This window comes from Idiotropiscis lumnitzeri, chromosome 9 (assembly GCF_059441095.1).
Source record: "Idiotropiscis lumnitzeri isolate Australia: NSW breed Sydney's pygmy pipehorse chromosome 9, RoL_Ilum_1.0, whole genome shotgun sequence".
Taxonomy (NCBI): domain Eukaryota; kingdom Metazoa; phylum Chordata; class Actinopteri; order Syngnathiformes; family Syngnathidae; genus Idiotropiscis; species Idiotropiscis lumnitzeri.
In genome coordinates this window covers 17,056,718-17,082,530 of record NC_142399.1, presented here as the reverse complement: position 1 = coordinate 17,082,530, position 25,813 = coordinate 17,056,718, and the positions used below count along the sequence as shown (strand labels likewise).

Below are 25,813 nucleotides of genomic sequence, written 5' to 3'. Positions count from 1 at the left end.
GGTCTGACACTTGCACATCTGCTGTAAAGTAGCCATCGATGGACGAGGGCAGGCCAGGCCAGGAGGTTCAGAGCACTACAAGGGGTGAATGACTACATTTCAGAAAATGAAGAATGAGGCTGAAATGTTCTGCCTCTGCCAGTGAAATAGTAAACAGAACGTGTTCAACTCCCATTTAACAGGGCCACATTCACTTTTGTTATGCATGACATTGATGATTTGTAGAGCATCACACATGACATCATGACTAAGTCTATTAGTTGCATGAGCAAGAGTGAATCCATTAAGGAACTCTTTCCTTTCATGTCTGATCCCGAAAGTCATCAACGGGTGTGTAAAGACAACAAGACATGAGCATTGCTGTGCGCTTTGAGTATCCTCATGACCTGGTTCCGCGCAACTCTGCTCATACTCACACTTTCATGCAGGTAGATATTTGCAAATCATGAAGAGTGACAAAATGAGGGCATACGCTCTTGCTGCCCGTGAAACTGTCAGTTGAAGTGGACCAAGTCATACTTGAGTATAAATGCACACGGGAGACGCTGACACAAGCATACACATGTACCGGCATTCACATAAATACAGACAATGCACACACACGATCACAAAATAAGTCATCGGAGCTGAGAGAACCGCAAACAAAACATGAGGGACAGTGGAAGTCAACGACAACACGGAGGAGGGAGGCAGCCGGCAGAGCATGAAATTAAAGCCCGGACGCCCGATGTGTTTGTAATGAGCTATGACACTGGTCTGAAGCAACCAATCAAAAACTAGAAGTGTTGCACTGAATAAAACCAATGAACACATGTAAACATACACCTTGGGAAGCTAAACAAACTTTTATCTATGTAGTCTGCCTGAAACCGCCGGCAACACTTTTGTGTACAGAACACAGCTCATGGTTTTTATTTGGATTTTGTGTTTGCGCATGTGCGCGTTTTTAACAGAATGCGATCTCGACCCCAATTTTTACAGTTTTTTTTATTTTTTTGATACAAGTAAGGCATTCAAAATCCAGTTTTCAGCTTAATGTGATTAATTATATGGTTTGACAAATTTAATGTTTCATTAGTATACCATTCCATAAACAACCGGGGATGGAAGTTTTCTGCTCCAACTCATCTTTACAGTTTGAAGGCATAGTAAGTTATTTCATTTTCTTTTTATTTTGACAGAAGAAATCCCTGCACTTTCACTATTGTTTTTTTTAATTAATTATTGCACAGTAAACCTATACTGAATACAATACATGCCTGTCATGCGTATCCACAATGAAAGGTCAGAGCGAGATTAAAACCCACAACGTTTGACTGTGAGATGTGCTAACCAAATGCATGTTCCGCCAAATGCATGTTAATAACGGAAATTACTGCAAGATATGTGGGAAAGGCCATTCTGCACATCTTGTCTTTTAAGGACGACGGAGAGGGCGGAAAGTTCATCAAATTGTGAATCCATTTAGATTTGCCAAATAAAGGCCGAGCGAGAAAGATGAGTCATGCTCGTTACAACAGTGACGTGTCCACAAAACTGCCCTAAGTCAAGTCAGGCGTCAAATATTTGTAGTCCTCCGGTTAATTAAACTGCAACAATCTGGGATTCATTTCAATCGTATACTCAATGAAAGATTGCAATTGAAATACACTAATGTAGAGGCTACGTGGTTATTTTTTCATAAACTGATTTAAAACAATATTAAGCACACACATTTTTGGTGTAATGCATTTTATTTGCCATTGTGATCTAAAAAAACAGCACAGAAAATATATCCTGTGCGCAGAGCTCCATTCTCCTTAAAAATAAGCTCCAATTATTTTCTACAGAAAATCCCACACATTGTACAGTGGTGCAAATGCCAGCTTTGATGCTTGATGGATATTAAAGGCTATGCTGCCCCCTACTGCTCATTTAGTGTGATTCAGTGTCAGTGTCTACAAGCAAACATTTATGAGGTCACACTATGATTGGCAAATAATTCATCTCCACTATTGCCGTGTGTAACAGGGTTTGTTTGGCAAGTTTTGTTAGTCATCAAGTCTGTCATTAAAGAGATAATCAAGTCCGAAAAATTCTTTGGACTACAATGTTCTATTTACCTTCACAAGTCTAAACATGGCATTCTGATTAATATTGCGTTTGTGGAATATGAGTTAAGTCGCAAAATCCACCCGTTTATAGCCATCCTTTCATCCCTCCTGTTGACTGAAAATGACAACACAGTCGCTCAGGGATCAGATAACGACCAATCATGGCTCAGATTCAGAAAACGACAGGTCACCTGAGCACAGAGCAACTGTAATGTCATTTTAAGTTGAGAGAAGTGACAAAAATGGCCGTCACTTGAGTTGGCTATAAACCAGTGTGCTCAACTCATATCCCGTAAATGCAATATTCATCAGAAATACATGTTTCAACGACTGGACCAGCATAGAACCATATTCCTGTAAAGACATTTTTTTGGGTTGACCTTCCCTATTAGGACATTAATTCAAAATGGTCCTTGAAATAAAAGCAAAACACAATAACAGAAAGAGACTGAAGAAAAAAAATCAATAGTGCTAAAAGCTGCTGAGCCTCATTTGTTCAGTAACGTGATGCCACACAATGGATGAAATCTGAATGCTGGCTCGTGGGCCACATTACTCAAAGTAACATGGATCAGTTCAATTTACTGGATTACCCACAGTAACAATGAGACTAGGTAACTCAATGCTGGCTCAACAAAAAGGTGGTTGATCAAGTCTGCAGTTGTGGAATGATCAAGCTTTTTCAATAATCTACAAGTAAGTAAGTTGACCATTGTTCAATATTATTTGCTCACATTTAAATTAGATGTTTAAAATAATTCCTTAATCAACAAAATGCTGAATGTGGCCATTCGTGAATAGAAAACATTCAAAAATGTCTAATCATGTAGACATGCCTCCTCCTTCACCAACACTGACTACATAAATGAATATATTTCATTTCAAAAGTTGAAACCGTCCCAGTTCAGTACGCTGTCAATGAGAGGAGGCGCCACATCGCTCGTGTGTGTTGTGGTTTCACGGTCATTCGTTGCTGACAGAAATGACGCATGCGTCTGCGTCTTGGTCATTTTTCAGTGTGAGTTATTATCTACCATCGTGTGACAGTCTACCAAGAACAGAACATCTTTTGGGTTTAATCCAAATGGCCACTTGTGTGTGCCATGACCCCATGGGCAGGTCAGCGACACTCAAAGAGAGGCTCAACCACCACACTGGCAAAGTGGGCCATCTGATGAGATTGATGGAAGGACAACAATCAAAGGTGAAATACAAAAGGACAACACAACGGAACAATGAAACAGAAATCAATAAGGAGTCTGGTTTTGTCTCACAGTGTGTGTGCGCAAAGTAGTCACCTCACTGCAGTAGTCATAGTCAGATAGACACACAAAGGATGGAGGCAATCTCCGGTATCTGGGATGGCAAACCTTGAAACCTGAGATCAAATCTGATTAGGGATGGACATCATCAAGCGCTGTTTGTAGGGGTGTCCGAATAAAACTTTTTACTTCCGATCCAATACTGATATGCAGCCTGGAGTAATGTCCAGTACCGATATCATCCGATACGATATCAGCAGGATTGTTGGATGCTTTAATTAATTTTTTCACTCCCCATAGACGCACTGTGGCCGTTATTCCAACAAGTATTAATGACGATGAAAACAATAATGACACCTTTGTGTTTGCGATCCATCCATCCATATTCTGAAGCACTTAACCTCATCAGGGTCATAATCATGCAACAACGTTTTGGTTTGTTGTCGTCTGCGCAATAATGAACATCGTAAGATGGCGATGAAATGTTCACTTTGTGTTGCGGTTATTCTCAAGTACAGTTGCATTGAAGCATTGAGAATCTGAGCATGTAGCCAGGTTTAACTAATTAATAAAATGCTCCAGCCACTAACATAGCGACTCGTTTTTGATCCAAATCACTTGCAGCGCCTCGACAGAGGATGCTCCCAACGCTACTTTAGCTCCATCGCCCCGCTTTATTTACATGATTTTCGCCGCTTAAAGAGTCTGCCAGACCCGGCAGCAATACACGAAGATGCCGCTGGTTGCTCTATCTCCTAAGGGTTGTTGAAAGTACTCGTCACGTTCTCCTCAAATCCAATGATGATTAAGTACACACAATTATCGTATCCAGGAAGGTATGAGTAAAAGTTAAAAAGGGTAACACACTGCCCGTTCGTCCTCACGGTCCGGCAGCCGATCCCTGGGGCAGCCGCCACCTGAAGCCTCCACCTAAGGCGGGCCCACGACCGTCGTGTGGGTGATCATCGAGGGAGCCCCGCTACGAATCCCATTAAAGTGAATGACACTTTTATTTATTTTTTTTAACATAAGATTCAATATTTATTTTAAAAAAATAAATAAAAAATTATGGTGACTGCCACACCGCCGACATCTTTGTCAGCTCCTTTACAGGAGTGGTTGTTCGGATAATGTGGGCTCTGCATGCTAGATCCGGCGGCTGCTGGATACAAGAACAGGACCGCAATGTGAAATGGACTGAATGTCTTTGAGTGCTCATATAAGAGATTTGGGATGTAGACCGATAAAATCCGATACTGTTTTTTTTGTGTTGATATCGAACCGTAATCTGATACAAATATTCATCAATTTGATTAAGCGATCATTGGGAATTCTGTCAATTTAGCGTTAAATTTGGAACATAAATGCAACATCTTTCTCCGGCTTGAACATAAGCAGTTTAAACAAAATTGACCATAAGCGCATCACATGCTCGTCTATTTTTATTTCCTCCCGTAATCCTGTTCACTGTCCTTTTTTGTCTTTTTTTTAACAGAACCATATTGAAGTATTACCTTTTCACAAATTTAAATAAAATCTACACACATTGAGTATTCAGATCTGCTATCCTAAACCTTCCACATCATGCTTAAAAAGTGCCGGATTATTTTTGTGATAGGTTTTATATTGGTACTGACACTATTTTCCCATCCATGTTACTTTTCTGTTTCCACTGTTTAATTCCAACAGTATGGTTGACCATATTTGTTGTTTTCTCATATTTGTATGTATTCTATGCTCCCTGAATGTGAAGAATAAAATTCCGTATAGAAAGCTAAAAGTTCTCCAAATGAGAGGAAAAGTGGTTTTGCTTAGGCATAGATACGAGAAGTTGCTCGACTGCCACGAGATTGACACAACAGTCTCCCCGAAGCAGCAACAAAGATTATCAATACAACACTGGCATTGAAAGGTGAGTTCAGAAAATTCTGAGACAATCGCCCATCCATGAATAACAAATAACTGAGCAATTCTTCATTATTTTACCTTTAGTTCGTACACTGGACATTAAATGCTATGGTATTTATAGTACTTGCGCGTGTGTGCGATTCATGTAGGATGCCTTGAGATAACTTCTGTTATCTGTTGCACTGTGTAAATAATACTAACTGCTTGGATCATGTAAATTGGTGAATTTTTAATTGTACAAGAACATCTGTTCTTGTACTTAGAAAATAAAATATTAAAAATTTATAATTTGACCCAAAATATAAACAGGTAATTAACATATTTTATAATCAACAACATTGTTGTGGAATTTGTCAGTTAAAGTTAAACGTGTTCAGACTGAACCAGTTAATTTATTTCGTAACATAAAAAGAATGTTTGTAAACTGTGCACAGGTGATGTTTTCATGAACATGTAACAACATTATAATTACATACATTAAACTAAATGTCATCATGCGTGACACATAAGTATTCAACCTGGTTATCAACAATTCATCTTTCACAAAGATTGGAATGCGAGGTTTTGTTTGTTTGCTGGTATTTTGGTGACGGTATCGCTATACATGACAGGACAGCAGAATTATTTTTGTAAAAGCAGAAGGACGTTTCCCACTCATAAATAAAGGAGCCAAGGACGTGACATCGATACATCACTCATGAACGTCAAGTTAATGGCGGTTTTGCAAAACAGAAGTAATGAAACTTTACATTTCAAAATAAAACGATTATTTAATCAGGTTTACTCCCTATTAATATCAATTAAATAGTTTTTACACAAACATAGTTAACGATAAGACTTCTAGAAACTAACTCGTAGCAACCTATCGAACAACAGGTTTCTCCTAGTGACACCACAGGCGCCAAGCGCTTTTACTTTGAAAATACTTAGCGGAAAACGAGTATTAAATGGACTTGTGAACATGTATAGTGTTGTACTTTCCCGATTTAAATTTTATTCAATCTGCCAATAGTTTCTCACTTCGGTTACGTGACATAACACAAAGCTGCCGGTGATGGATACATTTATTCTACTGTCATCTTGACATTTACAAAAAGACAAACAGGGGCAGTAATAACTAGCTTCACTTAATTCAATGCATTGGGAATGGTCCTGTGTTGCACAGGTTTAGTCGAGGTTATCAAGCAGCCAACACAAACAACATGTTGATATTTCGATTTTGTGCAGACATTTGAACATGCACACTTTACCTTTTGCTTCACAGTCGGCACAGAATTTGTTCTCGTCCTCTCTCAGCAGTTTCGATAGAATGGCCTGATGCTGCTCATTCAGTTTCTGGGCTTTTTCTCTTTCAGAACGCGTCGTCATGTCTGCTCACGTGTGGATGTTAGTCCTTTAGGGTGGACAGCCGAGAAATATGACAGAGACAACAGATTTAGATTAAAACAGTCGTGTCATGCCCGTGAAGCTCAGCCTCACTGTGTATGCACTGCTAGCATCCAACCTGCTAACAAAGTAATATGGACCCAAAGCGGCAGCATCCGTGATGCATTCATGATCATCGGATATTTCATTGAACCAGGTGGACATCCACTCGGCTCGCATTTTAAATTAGAGAGAGAGAAAGGGACAACATTTCATCAAGACATGAGGTCTATTTTACTCAGGAAAAAAATATGTTAAAGTGCACTACACATTCACTAAAATAATATAATCACATTCACTAAAATAATATAATCTGTCAAGTATAAAACGAAAGCTTGTTTAGGTTCCTGATTATTACACAATTATGCTGTGGACAAACCAAATGACACTATTGCAAACTCTACACAGTTGTCTGAAATATAATACAGGACCTACTCGGAAAAATATAGGGATATCCGGCTTTCGAGTGCAATTTCAGGGTGAACTTAAAATACTGACCTTGACAGGTTAATTTAATTTGATAGTTCCATAAACTTTTGAATCCACATGTCCAACCATCGATATAAACTAGTGCTGTCAAGTGATTCATTTTTTTTAAACTAATTAATCCCAAAAAATTCCATGATTAGTTGCGATTAATCACATTTTTCAACTACTATTTTTGCGTAGCTTGTAACTGGTATTTGCTTGAATGAAACCTTGTAATTGATGCAAAATCACCAAATATGAAATATATTTAATTCAAAGACCGTTCAAATAGTGTTCTTTGATTTTTGAATACGCCCTAAATTGAGACACCTTTCCAGGCATTTTTCTCCAAAACGTTTCTCAAAATTGCCCACAAGTGCCACACTCCAGCTGTGTTGGTTTGCAAGGCCCAGAAGTAACTTGAACGCGGTATTTTGTTCTGAGACGTGCTAAAGATGTACAGCTAATATGGCACAATATTTGCAAAGTATGCAAATTATTTTTGACGTAAACCAAACTGAGTTAACTGAGTTATATTTAACTGAGTTAAAAAATGTTGGATTAAACACCCGAGTTAACGCTTTAACTTTGACAGCCCTAATATAAACACAGGTTGATATGGCACACTTTGTTTGTCTACAGCGATGCTAAGCTAGTAGGGGCAAAGGCATCAGCGCATTCCAGATGTGTGGTAAGAAAACTGACAGGACTAGGATTTGTTGTGCTGCAGACGCAACTTCGTAAAATTACGACAAGGGAATAAATTTTCATTGGATTTTTTTTTTTCTTCAAGCAAATGTTCTGTATTGACAGCACATTTTCTAATTCTAACTGAAGCACAAAATACATTTCATGATTCCTGAAATGACTTTTTAGAGGCCAACATCCGAGACATTGAGATCCACGTCTGCACGGTAAGAAGCCGATTTCTTTATGCTAACCTCAACAGTTTAGCGTCTGAACGCTAATTCTGCCTCAACAACTGCTCTCGTGTTAGCAGTGGTATTAGCAACGAGAGCTAGTGGGTAGTTTGCCTACCTGTCTTTCTATGGAGATATAACAAAACTTTAGCATCGCCAAATGTCCCAAAACTACGACGATCAGATGCACATTCCTACTCTTATCCACCTTAACCTGTGAAAATTAAAAATAAATAAATAACGATCAGCACAATGTTTTTGATTTTGTGGAGGTGACAGTTGGGCTTTTTTCTCACAGGAGCTCACATTTAATGTCAATGAATCCAAAATATTGTGCAGATCGCTTTTATCAGCGTTCATTCACTGGGTGATCACGCATGAGAAACCAGGTCAGGAAAAAAAAAACTTGAATCGCTGCAGATTCTTTAGCATGGTGTATTTTGGTGCTGATAAAGATTTTTACATACGTGCCATAGTTCAGCCCATTCTAGTGTCCCATTAATTGAATGTGAGTGTGAACGTTTGTGTGTTGACTGTGAAAGGCTGGCTCGTCCAGTGTGTTGCCAATCTTTCACCCAAATTCTGCTGGGATGGGCTCAAACTCATTCAAGACCCTAATGGCACAAGCTTTATGCATAAATTGACTAATAACGTGAAAGAAAAAAAAACAACAGTTGGGCCTCCCAAGTAGCTTGCAGTCGTCAAATGTAATTTTATTATACTTTTTAAATGTGACAGACAGCATAATCAAATTCAATAACAGAGCTGCATTGTGGCGCACAGGCAAAAAAAATTAAACTCTCACAGGTAACGATAGTTTCTACAGCTGAGGCACGTACACTCGCACTGGATTTATTTTTTTTATTTTTATTATTATTTTTTAGAAAGTACCGTCGATACTAGTAGAATCAGTAGTACGTATGTGTCACACTAGCGATATTAAAAAAAAGATGGAAAATTCAAACATTATCCAAAAGTTGTTGTAGTCAATTGAAATGATTTTACACGTTTTACAACACATTCAGTCCCCCAAATAGTTTCAATACATGACTCAACTTCAAGAAAATGGCAGCAAAATGAGATTCCTCGTTCACACACATTGATGCCACGTGGAGACGTCATCACAAAATGCAACTCAAGTAATTGTAACTAGTGCCACATATAATGCGTATCTCAGCAAAGCGAGTCGACAACTTTAATAGGTGCGCTGATGATTAATCCCGCTAATCACCACCAGAGGGCAGTCAGTGATGATTCTGGGTCGACAGTCTATCAACGAATGCATTTGCAATACATTTGAAGTGGTTACAAAATATTAAAACCAATTGGGGTGAGTCCCCAAAATCTTCCACAGCGAGTCTTCAGACATAATTAAAAGTGACACTGGAGTGTTTTATATTTTTAAACAAACCAGCATGACTTTACAGGAAGTTAGAAATCATAGAAAAGTTAAGTACCATAAACGGTCAGCCTGTACTGTTTTTCACGTACAAAAAAAATTGACATGATCATTATTGTGCCTGGGATGAGCAATGAATGTAAATCCTGCAGCAACACACTCCACAATCTGAAAATACTATATTTGACCATGAAACACGACCATTTTAAAGCAATCAGGGTACATAATAGAGTTGTTTTCTAACTTTCAAAGTGATCAAAAACGTGATTTCTTGTACTTCTATTTTTCTCTTGTGATCAGGCCTCAACAAACAAGGCGCTTGCAGTACTTCAAAACCATCACTTACACACAAGTATTTCACAGTATCTTATTAATTCATCATCATCACCTAAAAAAATCCACCCATGGCCGACGCAACACTTTGTTGTTTTTGTTTTTTTTACAGAATGACAATTGATCTATAACTGTAGTTTTATACATAGACTTACACAACAGAAACCTAAACAGACCAATCGAAATACACTTTCTTAGAGAGGTTGCTAAATTTGCTTTGCTAAACGCGTGGCAAGCAGCTTTCGATTTGAAACAATGACATTTGAACATCAAGAAATGGTACATAGTATGAATCCAGAGATAAACCTTACGAATGCCTTTAGATGCCAATGAAATGATAAAGAAAAATTAAGATCGCTAATCTAATTTCATTATTTGTATTGGTGGTTCCTGCAGTATTACATTTAGAGATTTGGTTAATTCAAAGGACTTATAGGGAAATTATTTTTCATTCAGTTTCATTATTCAACTTCCCTAAATGTGTCAATGTACCACTAGGTGAGTAGTTACTAGTTAGTGGGGAAAAATGGGCCAAACTCCTTCCTATCAAGGGTAATGTTTGACAAGTGGCTAGGCAAACAAACGTCAACATTGTGTGAATAGCGCAAACAACAAAACCTCCTCACTCACAGTGTTGTATAATCACATTGGATTTTGAGCAAGAATCCGTTTTGGTACCTTTTTCTTTACATATGTTAAGCGTACCTGTGTCAAACATACACCCTGGTGTGATTCCGATATGGCATATGGCTGTCAATTTGCCGTTTGAGGTCTTTAGGTTAACGTAAGACAAATAAATGCACATGGCGAAGCAAAAAAAAAAAATAATGATAAGTATCACATTGATGGGAATGTTTTAGGGACATATAAATACTGGCACACATCTGCCATTATTATAGACTGGTCATGAATTATGATGGTGAAAACAAAACTATTGAGAACTTGCTCCATGTGTATACTCACAGGCTCCACGCAGACTATACTGACACTTTGTTTTTCCTCATGCGAGTGCCAAACGGCGGCCCAACCTTCTTCAATGACTCAGATGAGTGTTCCAACAGCAGCGACATCAACAGTGAACAAAGGTCAACAGGTTTGACAGTGAATACAAAAAAAAAAAAACAAAAGTTGCATGAGTTCACAGGACTGACTCGAAGGCTTCCGGTGTGGCTTCTGAGGCTTTGGTTTTGTGCATAACAAGAGGTGAGGTTTCCTCCTGAGCCTGGATGTTGGCCACCGTCACCACCTGCACCTCAGAAAGCTCCCCTCCCTCATCCTGCAGCTGCTGCTGCTGCTTTTTCATCTCCTGCTGGTTGATGTGATGCAGGATTCCAGCACCCAGAGCATCACCTTCCACATTGACCACTGTGGTTGTGCGATCCCTGTACAGAAATGATACGAAGTAAACACGTCATCTAAACACAGATCTGTTTTTTTCTTTCAAAGCCTTTTTCACACCGCAGGGTGACATAATCAAAGTATTCAATTTCATACAGTTGATATGTGACCTGCAGTGATACCACTCTGTGCAGAGGTTACTTATTATTTCCCGGGCTGCAGCACCGTGAGATGGAAACGTTTTACACCTCTTCGTTTTCCATTGAGACGTCAACCTTACCTTGGCAAAAATATCCCAGTTTAGGGATGTAACAAAAATGGAGCATCTATAATTTTGTGTAACAGAGATCCTTTTAGTTGACAAACAAAATTTTTTTTTTTCGTGGAACAGATTTTGAAGACATTCTTTGGAATTAGTAATTCCCCTTAAGTCTCCTAAAAACCCTGTTCTCATGCACGCAATTGGTCAAATGACTCTGTTTTATTCACCTCCATTTGATCAACCTTTTGTATATTGTCCCCTAGTGAGGGGAAAATGAAGCATCAAATTTGCTTCATGAACCAGTTGTGGTATTTTTGAGTTCTCTAGATGGCACTATTGTTTTAAATAAATGGTTTAAAAAAATAGCAAGTCAGTGTGCATTCAGCCCAATGTTGAACAGAGACTGTCATCTACTGGAGTCCAAAATAACTACAACTGGTTCATGAAGCTGATTTGTAGCTTCATTTACCCATCACTCCTGCCCCCTAGTTTTTTGCGTCAGTTTGAATTCCTGGGCTGAACTTGTGTTCATCAAATGTACTCACACAATCCAGTCAACAGCCAGCATAAGGGACAGATCATTGGTCGGTAGCCCGATGGCCTCCAGGATGATGGCAATGGTGATGATGCCGCCAGCCGGGATTCCTGCAGCACCGACGCTGGATGCTGTGGCCGTCACCCTAAAAACAAGGAAATGTTCACATGCATCAAAGAACATTTCTATTTCATAATTTCTAAAGCAGGATATTGTTAAGAAAGCACAGTTCACTCACAAGATAGTAAAGATCTGTCCGGCATTAAGCTCAGCGTTGTTTAGCTGAGCGATGAAGACAGCAGCTATGCACTGGAAAATGGCCGCCCCGTCCATGTTCACAGTGGCACCAATGGGGAGAATGAAGCGGCTGATGCGCTTATCCACACCGTTGTTCTCCTCCACACACTTTATCATGGAGGGCAGAGTCGCTGAGCTGTGAGTGATTTAAAAAAAACAACAATAATTTTTAAATCACCAATAAAAAGTCTGTAATTTGTAGGATTTATAAAGGTTGGCCTTCTGGGACACATGAACATCCTTTGAAAATCTGCCTTCAACATCGCTGAAGTCAGCAAAAATAGGCCTGCAATATATTGTTTCAGAATTCTCAAGCAGCTACAACTCCCCCGGAATACTTCACTTTGAAAAACAGTTCTTCACCTAGATCATTCTTTCATTCATTCATTCTCTCCTCCTTATCCGAGGTCGGGTCGCGGGGGCAACAGTTCAAGCAGAGAAACCCAGACCTTTCCCTCCCGCAGCCACTTCATCCAGTTCTTCCTGGGGGATCCCGAAGCATGTCCTGGTTCATCCTCAGGGCCTCCTCCCAGCGGGACATGCCGACTCATGAGGCAGACATCCAGGTTGCATCCAGACAAGATGCCCAGGCCACCTCCTCTGGCTCTTCTGAACGCGGAGAAGCAGCAGCTCAACTCTGAGCCCCTCCTGGATAACCGAGCTTCTCACAATATCTCTAAGGAAGCCCCCCGACATCCTGGGGAGGAAACTCCCTTGGATCTGAGATCTTATTCTTTCGGTCAAGGCCCACAGCTCGTAACCGTAGGTGAGGGTAGGAACGTCAATCGACCGGTAAATCGAGAGCTTCGCCTTCCAGCTCAGCTCCGTTTTTGCCACGACTGACCGATACAGAGTGTGCGTCGCTGCAAATGCTGAACCAAGCCGCCTGTCAATTTCACGGCCCATCCTCCCCTCACTCGTGAACAAGACCCCAAGATACTTGAACTCCTCCACTTGGGGCAGGATCTCAACCCCAACGGGTAGAGGGCACTCCACTCTTTTCCGACTGAGGACCGTAATCTCAGATTTGAAGGTGCTGATTTTTCACTCGACCACTTTACACTCGGCAGCGAACCGCTCCAGTGATTCTTTTACATTCCACCGAGAATTCTAGTATAACATGAAAATAGAGTTATACTGTACCTGGAGCAGGTGGCAAAGGCAGTGGTGAAGGGCGTAATGAGGCCCGACAGAAAACTGAAGGGGTTCTTGCGAGTGAAGGCGAAGTAGATGAGTGGCAGGACAATGCCACCGTGGATTATGTGGCCCAGGATGGAAGCAAATATGTATTTTCCCAGACTTGTCACCAGCAGAACCACATCTTCCATCTCCACAATCTTACTGCCCACCAGGAACACAATTCCAAACGGGATATACCTGAAGATTGGGAGGAGAGGATTCTGGGTTTGAAAACATCCTTCAACACCAATTTGTGTTTTCAAATCTTCAGGCACTCACCACATGATCCAGGATACCAGCACCATGGTTGCCTCATTGAATGCGTTGAAGAATCGGATGAGCTCCTCGCCCTCATTGCCAAGCTTCCTCAGTGCCACACCGAACACCATAGCGAATAACACCAGACCCAGGATGTTCATGCCATCATTTTCTCTCCCAAAGGGCACCTAAAAAGACAAATTGAAGAAAATGTGATTCTGAATTGCAGTGGTTAACAAAAGTCAAGGCAACCAAATACTCGATTCATCTGACGATAACATTGTTTTAAGAATGTTGCATGTAGTTAATACTTCTCAACCCCCCCAAAAAAACAATTCTGTTTGGAGGACAAATACTGTAAATTGGTCGCATTAAGTGTACACTAAAAATCAAGAATGGATGGATTGGATACATTCTAATGCCATCTTTCCTATCATTAAAGTTACAAAACACCAAAGGTCAAAAATTGAGTTTGTGTAGGTATTGTTTTTAAATTTTACTGTTAACAACAGTTACTGTAATTGGATTTCTTAGGTGGTTAAAAAAAAAAACAATGCTTGATTATATTTCCCCTCTATATTATAGTCCACAAATCTAAGTAGTGATCAATTTGTATTCATAAAAAAAAAAAAAATTTGGGAGTGTGTGCTAGGACTGGATTCTTTTTTTTTCCCAAATGAGTGTATGGGTGCACGGTCAGGGCAGAGCATTCAGTGAGCTGGATAATGTTTAACAAAAAAGGACAGGGACAAATCCTGTGTTCTGTCTGCACCCATTGTCCTGAGAGATCCCATAGCTCCACCAGTTTCATCCCAACATGACGCATGACAGACAAATACCATGGATCAGTGCATTCGATGACTGAGAACCCTAATGTGTGGGAGTTTGCCTGTGTGCGTGACGAAGGAAGTTGTTTACGTAGTTGGTGGGACTAGCCAGTCGGATGCACAGTGTGACAAGAAAACAAAGTTTTTGGCAACCATCCTCATGTATTTTCTCTTCGACCCCATTGGAGTGGGGCAGGGCCTGGACTGGTCCCCAGTCAATCACAGAGCACAAGTAGGCAAACAACTGGTATGACATTCACACTAATGGACTTCAATGAGACAAACATACAGGAAGCCCAAACAATAACGGGGAAAACATGTCAACTCCAAACAGGAGCGCATCATCTGCGAACGACCACTCCACATTGCTGCCGAATTAACCACACTGTAAAAGTTGATTTGACCTGTACTGATGGGAGCAGGCTGACTGTCTTGCCATCTTTGATTGACTTCAGCTTTGCTGCTCAGAAGTGAAAAGAATAACGTGAATCCCATCATATCTGTTATCTTTTCGTTGAAGTTCAAGAGGTTTAGTGCCATCATTCCTCCAGACAGGACAAAATTGGCCTTCAGGAGGAAGTGTCCTTTTTGTTTAGCGGGACATAGATCGAACTGTCATCGGCATTGCAGTGAAAGGAAATACCATGCTTTCTGAAGATGAAACCCAGGAGCAGCAAATGCAATGAAAACAGCAGGTGTCCCAAAATTAAACCCTGTGGCACACCATGCAACTATGGGGAAGAGTGGAGCAAGCAAAGCTAACAAAAATTCCAGCCTGCGCACAAAGTATGTTTCTAGGTAATAGACACACGTCTCATTTACCTCCAATGATTCATCCATCCTCTTTCTCCAGCTCATCGATCCCAAATGACATAGATGGGCACTTCACCCTATTATGCCGGCCTGCCCTGGTTTTATAATTCATAAACATTACTTCAAACTCATCAGCTGGCTAATTTCCGATTCTATATATATCCGGACAACAAAACACACTTGATTAAAAGCCACAATAGCTATAAACAGATTTTTATTTTTTTGTATTTACTTTGAAAAAATTGCAGCGGGTCTTCACGTTATTAAGTGGGGTGTATTATGTAAATTGTTGCGCTCACGAGTCAGTGAGGGATATTTGCATTTACATTATTGTAAGCAACAGAACAAGCTCTCCTATACTCACATTTATACAATGACAAGGTGTATGCAAGTCATTTGTAAACGTCATCCACGGTCATGCAACTAAAATTATTACACAACAGAAAACTGAATAGCACCTGAGAAAATAATCCATCCATTAGCTATGAAGCAATAAAATAAGGAATAAAAAAATTTAGTTTGCACAAAAAATGCATTGTAAATGCTATGTTGACGTCACCAGCGCCGCAAAGCAAAACCTTGAGCAGTCTCTTGTTGACACACGGGGCAAATTCGCAGATGAGCTCGGACCAGGGTCGCACTGTATAGACAGCTGTATTTAATGCTCTTTATCCCTTTGCTCAAATTAAATGTAGCAAGAGAGAAAGAGAGAGGGTGGGATGAGTGAGGGAGAGAGAGAGAGAGTTTTCCATTTTTTTTTTTTTTTTACATGACCAGATTTCATTATGTTGTGCATATATTTTAAATCTATGCACTAGGTACTAAGAGGGACGGACAGATGGACGCTAACCCACTTCCGGCCTTGCTTAGTCCATCCTTTAAAAAAAATACATAAATAAATAAAAAATGTCGTCTTCTGTCCTCCTTCTCAAAAATGGGCGAAATGCCCATCTCTGCCAAATGCGAATTGTCTTCTGAACGATTTCACATTCCATTGTCAGAATTAAGGGCTGATTCATGAATGATTTGGAATGGACACATTGACCATTCACAGGAAATGAAAGTTATGTAGAGGCTTTGGTTATATTTAAATGATTATATAGCAAATAATTATTTTTGGTTCAGAAACTGGAAGTAGATTGCAGGTGTTTTACTATCAATCTACTAATTAATTCACAAGAATCAATTCACACAACTCAATTTTAAGTGCTTTGATACCATAATGTGCCATCTATGAGCAATTACAAGCCCTGTTTATTTTCGGATTTTCATTATTTGTGGCAGGAAACGGTTCGTATGCCACACAAATGGCGAAGGTTTGAGGTATACGCCAATTGCAAGGGAGAAAAACTGAGAAAAAATGACACCTCTGAGAGCTACTCCTCCCTAACCAGCTACTATTAAACTTTAATAGATTTATAACAACAAATTTTAATCTCTGCAATGTCAACAATATCTAGCCACATGCATAAATTCACACACACAAACACACGCACACTCATTGAACGTGAACAGGGGTTTACAAAGTCAGTCTCCTTGCAAATGTCTGTAAATGAGTGCTTCTGCAAAACTAAATGACTCGTGTGGCAGTTAAGGGGATTGATACCTTTTGATAGATGGTGGTCCCATTGGTGTCATTGCCTGACGCAACCATCTTGTAGTCGGTGGCATACTGTGTCATACAGAAAGAGGAAAAAAATTTATTCGTGTGAAGAAAATTAACATGATGACTTCTGTTCACATAATTTGCATGTCCAGGAAGAGAATGATAAATGTGTTCCAATTGCTACCACCTAAATTCTCACCAGAATAATGAAAAGCATTTGCCAAAGCTATGTGTGATTAGGAAGTCAAGTGTTGTGTTACCTTTAAAATAACCGCTTCAAAAACTGTCAGGTGAATCCTTGCTATGTACTTTGTCAAGATATATTTGTAGACAGGCACCATTCATGTTGTGTGACCGCAAAAATTGTTACGTATCAATTGAGTGATCATACAAATTATACCAAACATGAAAATGATCATAAAAAAAGAGCATTTACAGCATGTTAGTTGTTCGTCGATCCAAGAGAAACAATAATATTTCTCATTGTTGCTTTATACACATTTAATCTAAGTTGCCATTGTCAAAATCTTGGAGAGAATGTTTTCATTTGCAACAAAGTTGTACTCTTATCCTTACTTAACAACACACTGTATCTAAAGCAGAAGTGTGAGCAAACTTTTTGATTGGCGGGCCACAATGGGTTCTAAAATTTGACAGAGGAGCCGGACCAGGAGCAGATGGATGGAGTGTTTTGGTAACCTCACCTCATCAGAGAAAATTTAATTTTAAATGAAAGTGAACAAAAGCATTTCAACAATATATATGTATTTGAAAAACCAAAGTATTTGAAAATAAAACATTAACAAGGTTTCTTCATTTAATTTTATTCAAGTTCGGCAGGATTAAAACGTTTAGGGGGCCGCATGTGGCCCCCGGGCCGTAGTTTGCCCACGCCTGATCTAAAGGATGATGACAAAGAAAGAAATGCATATTTTAAAGGCCAGACACTCTCGTGCTGGAGTTGCTATGGTTATAAAATAGCTTTTGAATGACTTGTGATCTGACAGATGGAGTTGCAAGATATTTTTGTGCCTCTCTCTCTCTCCTTGCTTGGTTTAATCCACAGTTGGAGGGAATTGCACTCAGTGACCTTTGTGCACTTTGTGACTCATTCATCTCTCCATGCAAGGAGTCCATTGATCTATCCATCCATTATCCAAGCCGCTAATCCTCACGAAGATCACGTTTATGATTCACTTCGCCAGTTTCCGCAGGTTTGCTCGAGGGACTTTGTCCACTGCTGTGCATGTTTGTGGTCCTTTGGTGGAGAAGTGTCTCCATCTTGAACCCATTTAGCCAAAAATAAGGGCCTTCATCTGATTCTGATAGAGAGGCAATAATAATTGTAGAAAGTGGGCCACGTTCAAATGCAACGAGGCGAGGTGAGTTGCTAGGCTGTAGTGAATGGAATGATTTTGCCATGGAAACGGCTGGTGGGGACAAGCCAAAGAGTCCTCATTAGGAGGCATTACGAGACTGAGCAAACCAGTAAGGATTCAAAGCAGCTGTAAATGATCATGGAGTGGCATCGGTGGTGTTGGAGAAATAAATTGCTGAATAATTTACACATGAAACAGGTGATAGTGAAAAATGGGTGACCCATGAGCAGGGAGAGCAAAGTGGATGAAGTGAAGCACTCACAGAGCGGAAAGCGGCAGCCACCAAGTTGGACGGGAATAAGTTCCTGGAAAAGATAGAGAAAACTTTGACTTAAAAAAATGTCAGCTTTTAATGCAAAAAGAACATTCCGTAATTTATCATGCTTTTAACTAATCCAAAATGCACGTTGAAAGTTTATCATCACACACATATTGGCTCATTTCCAGGGATGGTTCATCAAGTCCACTGCTTCTCATCAAATCAATTTTTCAAGCACTCTTCTTATGCTAAATGTTAACAAAGATCATGTGTTACTTTTAGGTTTACATATGATTTGAGCTTGTTATTTAACAGACACATTGGGATTTTGAACAACATGCCAGCAATATACCCACAGCAGGCAAAGAGACCTAGACTCTAACTCACAGGTGTCAAACTCAAGGCCCGGGGGCCAGATCTGGCCCGCAACCTCATTTTATGTGGCCCGCAAAGGGCAAATCATCTGCATCAACTTCCTGTTTCTAGCATTTTTTCTTCACTTTTAACAACACTGAGATATGAGATATTGCCATTTATTTGTTACCAATCCTCCCCTTTTAAAATAAATTGAAAAATTGTTGAACAATTACTGACTAGCTTCTGATTTCAAAACTGGCTTTCCAATCAATTCATATGGGTTCACAGTCATACCGGCCCTCTGAGGGAAACCACAACTACGATGTGGCCCGTCAAACGAAAATGAGTTTGACACACCTGCTCTAACTCATCGGAGTTATACACGAAATTGAGTTATACTCTTCATAGAAGTTAGAAAAAAGAAGAAAACATTTTGGTTTGTTTGTTCATTTATGTAAGCAGGCCACTTCTTGATTCATGGAGGATGACATATGACGACCGGAATGTGATATATGTGATTGTGGTAAACAAAAAGTGAAAGTCAATTCTTCAAACAAAATTGAACAAATAACAACGGCGCTGTGTTGGTCTGTCTGTTTGTTTGGGCATCATTTCCACATATTTACTGGAAAACAGAAACAAATGTTTAATTAGTTAATCTAGGATTTCAAATCTGTATGTGTGTGGTCAATACAAGAGACAACAAACCAACCGGTCAGTTTGAGCACTAAAACGAATATCTGTTTTTGTCGGTGGTGCTTTTGTTTTTGGGATGGTAAAGAGTAAAAATAAACAATGATCTTTTTTTTATCTTGACTCCTCCAAACAATGTAAAAAATCAACAAAAACATTATACTTCTGTATTTGATGGAGGTAATGACATGATCAGCAAAACTATGCGTTGACAAAATATCATAAGATAACAGTTAAGGCATTGCAAGCTTTTTGCCCCACACAGAAAAAAAGGGTTCCTTTTTTTTTCACATGCCATACTTTGCCAATTGTAAATCTGAATGCTTGTGCCTTAACACCACCTACGAATATTTAATGACTGAAGTTTATATGATGTGTTTCAATGCTGCTGGCAAGTGGCCAATAAATCCCAAAATGATTCACTTTGGCTTTTTCCATTTGGTTTTACTCGTCGAACATTACTCTGGCCTCCCTCCCAGACGTCACACTGAGTCTATTCTCATTGTTATCAGTAAAGCACACAGAGGATTACTGGAAGCTATGGTCCCTTTCCACAGATTAGTGTGTGTGGAGTAACTTTATCCCCGGAGGTCACACTACCTTGTGGAAAGAAGCACAACTTTTTTCTGCATTCATTCCCACAGTTGATGCATGTCTGACGAGCACGGAAAACCTTGACAAGCAATCGGTTGTTTCACATGGCACATCGACTGTAGAACTGCTGGGTAGTTATTAGTTGGAATCTTATTTGTCGTGATGGGTAAATGAAGCTTCAAATCAGCTTCATGAACCAGTTGCAGATGTTTTGGACTCCAATAGACGATAATCTCTATTCAACATTGGACTGAAAGCACACCGACTTGACTTTTTTTTAAACCTTTTATTTAAATCAACAGCGCCATCTCCAGGACTCAAAAATACAACAACTGGTTCATGAAGCAAATTTGAAGCTTAATTTTCCCATCACTACTTATTTGCTCTCACACAAGGTTTCCAATTCCAGCCTTTCTTGTATCTTGTTTCTTTGTTCCCAGCACATGACTAAGGAACAGCATTAACTTGGGAAAGTTGCAATGGCTGTTCCCAAAGCTCCGAATTTGTAGCCTGTTTTTTTGGATCCCTTAATGAATAACAGAAATGGTCCATGCTGGAGCCATTTAGGAGGGAGGCAACAGACAAAAAAATGTTGTTCTGCTTTGGCGGGTTGTTTGCAGCTCAAACACAGGAGAATCTAAACACCTTTTCCCATTTCTTGAATGCACTGAATCACATTTTGAACATGTTTGCAAAGTTATTTCTTTGAAAGACTCATTTTTGCCTCTTACACCATAGGACAAATTGTGTTAAGATGTCCATCCATGCATTTATTTTCCAAATTATTTAGGTTTTGTAAGATGTTACTTTTGTAGTATCTTATGGTACACTTCCCTCCACCATGCAGGAAATAAGATCACGGTTGGCATTGTCTCTTGTCACGCTTTTGAAAAACAGTCGCAGAAAACTTTCATTTTTCATATAGAAAAGAACTTGCAGTGTAATGAATAGTGTATAGGAGTGAAATGTAACTCAGAATCCTTCCCAAGACTGCGCGACAAAGTTGCACAGCAGTTTAAAGTTGCAAGACACACCCAAAAATGGCAAATGCGCACTTATGTAGAATCCAGATTCATTAAAACATGTGGTTGCACGTTTAATGTTTGAAAGAAAAGTAAGCAGTCAACATGCTGTGGTGATAAGCAACAAGTGCTGATTCGATAAGTGTGGGGCTCATTGGAACGGAACAGTGCTGCAACAGATGAAGCCTTCTCAAAATACACTCTTCTTCCACAACAGCTGTCATCTCACTTGTACGGTCAGAATTTGTTATCAGGCAACTTCACAACCATGCAGACTTAGCTAAAAGTAGGAAAGCAACCTCCAACCAATGGTGAATCAGCTCCTTCATTTTTATTTATTTATTTATTTATTTATTTATTTATTTATTTATTTATTTTTTTATATATATATTCAAGACGCTGGATTGTGCTGCAAAATTCATGTGTGTGAGTAAACAGATCTCACAAATTCTCAGAGGGCTGTTTAGGTTTCATTGCCTTCTTATCAGCAGTTCACCAAGTGGTTTTGAGACATTCAACTTTGAGTCAACTACTACAGCCTGGTATTTGCGTAAAGTCTGTGCATGGGTACAATGACATCTAAAGACAATAAAGGTATTCTGCATGAGGAGAAATTTTCTGCCCAGTGTTCAAAGGCTTGGTCTCAGGCACAGGTCACCGGTCCTCTATCCAGGATAATATTTGAAAACACAACTAAAAATACCTAACAATGGTTCGCGACGAAACAAATATTCTGAAGAGACTTCATTGAAATCCTTTGGAATATCTGTTCAGTTTGGAGAAGGCACCCCTTGAACGTGAGAGAGCTCAAGCAGCTTGCTCATGATGAGCGGGCCAAAACACATGTCGACAGGTGCACAGGTGTCAAGGCCAGTCAAGTTTGACGACAGTGTTTGCCTTAAAAACAACTTCAATCATGATGTGGTTTCGTTACTTATTTGGTTGGACCGCTAGAATACAACAATGGAGGATATCATTAGTGGTGCAGTGCGGGCTTGACTTTCTTTCAACGTAACCATTGTTGTTGTTGATTGTTTCTATTAAAGTGTCTGACAGTAAACGAGGTGGCGAGGATCGAGAGATGGCCATGTTATAATTTGCTAACAGTGTTTTCAATTTGTGCGGTTTCACTGTTTTGACAAAGCTGCCTCTACTTAACATGACGCGTGTTTTTTGTCAAATACTGTAAAAGCAAAGCAGGCTGCGATGACCTGCTCTCAACTCGAGTCACTTTGCACTCAAACCTTCGACACAGTTCAGATAGTTCCGATCACCTGACATCAGTGGTGGGAAGTAACTACTTTTTTAGTGTACATTAATGGATTTTCTGGTCTCCCAAGTACTTGTTTTTCGGATGACTTTTTACCTTTACTTGCTATATTAAGAAGCAGATATACTGCGTGTACTTTGTACAACTTAGTTTGTCAAAATGGGCTCCTTTTTCATACCACTATTTATGACAACATGGATAAAAAAAAAACTTTAATAAAGAGAAGTATTAATGGACATAGAGAAGCAAGATATCACCCATCTAGCCCCTCTTTTCAGCAAATTGTTTGATGTTGTTGGCTACAATAATGATGTGTGTAAAAATACAAGAGCTTCAGAAACATATCGTTTTTTAGAGCATACTAGCTGATCCAGCGCTCTTAAAGGGGAAATCAACCCAAAAAAAATCCTTTGCAATAATATGTTCTTTGTGCCTTTACTAGTCTAAAGATGGCATTCTGATTAATATTGTGTTTGTGGAATTTGAGTTAAGCGGCAAATTCCACCTGTTTTGAGCCTCCTCAAACGGCGAAATTTGTCATTTTCTCCCTTGTCACGTCCCATTTATCTTGTTTTAAAGAGAAATGATCACATCTTAAAATATTGTGATTATTTTTATGTTATGGCGAATACAATATTTATATTGCAATAAACTTTTTATATAGACTGTAGTGTTTACACTGTCCATACGACAGCGATGGGCAATTGGTGGCCCTGCTCTTTTTTTTTAAATTCTTTTTACAAAACCCCACAAATTCTCCAAAAAAGACTGACAAACATTCAATATATGTTGTATACAAAAAACTGAAGGAAATGGGGGTGAGGGTTGGGGAATGCAGAAGGACCAGAAAAAACATGAAAAAAAATCTTGAAAAAAAATAAAAGGGAAAAAATGTGCAATCATGCGAATCCACAGGTGCTGAATTGCAAATCTTAGTGATGGGTAAATGAAGCTTCAAATCTGTTCAACATTCGGCTGAAAGCACACTGATTTGCCATTTTTCAAACCGTTTTATTTAAAACAACAGTGCCATCTACAGGACTCAAAAATACAACAACTGGTTCATGAAGCAAATTTGAAGCTTCATTTTCCCATCACTAGACTTGTGCTTATACTGGGTCTTATACCGCCGTAAACCTATTAATTTTTTGCAGACTTGGAATGATTCGCAGGACAAACATAGTACCTCAATAATATTACAATTTTGAAAGAATGTATTTTTTGTGGGAATACATACAAAATAAGTTGCACTTATTGTTGGTTTCTCCTTCAGGAGTTTTGTGCTTTGCATGGATAGTATTTTTAATGCAAAAAAGACCTTTGTACAATAAAAAAGAATATATATATATATATATTGTGTGATTAATTTGCTGTTTGTGTCCAACCCGTTGTGGCTAAAAAGCATTTTGTCACACATCTGCTTCAGAAGCATTTAAGTTGCCCATCTCTGTCACGTGAGACACCACCAGCAGTCACAATAATTATAATAAAATACAAAGTGTGCCGCAACCACAAGGACTTTCCACCATGCAGGGGACGCAAGTACGGTACCTGGCCAAGTCCAGAAATGAGTCGGTGGTCTCCTTATTGTTGGTGACGCTCTCCAGAACCAGGCTATTGGTGTTGAGGGAGCCAGCACCCACACCGGGTTTGATGATAAACGCCAATGTCACGCCGATCGCGGAGGCGATGAGGGTGGTCACCAAGAAGTAGGCGACAGCGATGCCACCCAACTTGCCCAAGGAGCGGGTGTCCAGGCTGGCTGCGCCGGAGATGAGGCTGCACACGACCAGGGGCAGGATTATCATCTTCAGCATCCGAAGAAGCATCTCACCCGGGAAAGCGAAGTAGGTCATCTGCGCTTTGGTCAGGCTCATGTTGCGGACCCCCATTCCGAGCCCGACACCCACCAAAACCCCCGAGACCGTCATGATCACCAAAAGGTTCCGGCTGAGAAACTCCACCAGCTTCTTCTGGAAGCTTTTCGGGGCTCCTTTCTCTCGCAGCCGCTCTATTGAGGCGGCCATGGCGTGGCCGTTGATTTCGCTCTTTTTCTCCATCTTCTTTTTCCTTCTCAGGACACGGCAGCGTGGGAAGCTCGATCCGCGTGTGTGCTCAACAAGAGCGTGGCTTTGGCGCACACTCAACAGCGAAGGCTGGAGCCGGCGTGAGGGATTACGTCGGGGGTGGGAGCCAATCGAGTTGCCGGGTACATGCGCACTAGGATGCAGACCTCTGCCCGCACATGATGCAAGATTATAAAGTATTGCTACAGAGATTCTGTAATTGGGATAACATGCATGTATAGAGAGCACTTGGAGAGAAAAAAATCAGAATGCAGCTGCTCATTAATCGAGGAGAAATTGTGAGTTTCTTGTTTTTGTTTGTTTGTTTTAGGGATAAATCCCAGTTCCTCTGTGATTCATATTAATTTTCGGAAGAGCATGGTGAACAGGGCAAATATAAGACCCATCTGCAGAACTGGAACAAATAACAGTCAAGCGAGAAATTTAAAAAAACATGTAAAGAAGAAATCAGAGATTTGTTTTTAAATACCAGAGGCGGAGCTTAATGCTGGTTGCTCTCCGGCACACTGGCCACCCCCAAGTCAATGGGAAGATTTTTATAAACGTGATTCTGTGATGCAGATAATTAGTGCCACGCGGTACACGGTCATCTGTGAATATATGGAGAGCGCTTTGTTACAGCTCCAGCTGTTTTGAAATGCGTTATATAAATATAGTTGTAATGTATTGTATTGTATTGATCAATCTGATAGGCTGTTAACTAGCGAATCAGTGCATGTCCACTTTTAAAACTTGTTTGAAGACATATTTTTATTCTTTAGCTTTTGATTCAACATGAGACTGTTGCTGTTCTGCTGTTCTCCTGGTATCTTTCTGAGTTTTAATTTGTGTTCTAATTTCCTGCAAATTTTTATTACACCATATGGAAAACGCTTTATTACAGCTCCTGCTGTTGTGAAATGCGCTATAAAAAATAAAGGTGGATTGTACTGTATAAATTAAGCTCAGAAAAAAAATACTTTTTACTTACATTTGTTCCTGCGTGTATTATGAGTGTGTTGGGCAAGGTTCTGTAGATTTTATTTCAAGAAACCCGATAATGGATTATATGACAAACAATGTCTTCTTTGCCATGCTCACCTAAAAGCCAAGGTAGATTTCACAATCTCTGAGTTGTGATTTTACAGGTGTGTGCCTATACACGTATTGAGCATGTAATACATAGAGCATGGAAAAAATTTTTAGCATGTTGGTTAAATTATTATTTTGCCAAAGGTTTTCTTCATTTA

General features: G+C 39.7%; 2 protein-coding genes across 4 annotated transcripts in view; both read right to left on the bottom strand.

The window, feature by feature from the left end:
- The window catches only part of LOC148330561 (stromal membrane-associated protein 1-like), a 60,427-nt gene extending 53,609 nt beyond the window's left edge, over nucleotides 1-6,818 (bottom strand). For all 3 annotated transcript variants that reach the window (XM_088304545.1, XM_088304546.1, XM_088304547.1), the window contains exon 1: nucleotides 6,514-6,818. In XM_088304545.1, the coding sequence (XP_088160671.1) occupies nucleotides 6,514-6,631 (118 nt within the window). In that variant the 5' untranslated portion in view covers nucleotides 6,632-6,818. The remainder of the gene's footprint in view (nucleotides 1-6,513) is intronic.
- A 1,946-nt stretch (nucleotides 6,819-8,764) lies between these two features.
- On the bottom strand, nucleotides 8,765-24,662 carry slc1a4 (solute carrier family 1 member 4). The gene is made up of 8 exons (XM_088304368.1): nucleotides 24,049-24,662; nucleotides 18,565-18,607; nucleotides 16,924-16,989; nucleotides 13,699-13,865; nucleotides 13,384-13,617; nucleotides 12,182-12,376; nucleotides 11,954-12,088; nucleotides 8,765-11,190 (listed from the first exon to the last, which is right to left on the bottom strand). The coding sequence occupies exons 1-8, from the start codon at nucleotides 24,555-24,557 to the stop codon at nucleotides 10,947-10,949; spliced, it is 1,593 nt and encodes a 530-aa protein (XP_088160494.1). The 5' UTR covers nucleotides 24,558-24,662; the 3' UTR covers nucleotides 8,765-10,946.
- Nucleotides 24,663-25,813: the final 1,151 nt, after the last annotated feature.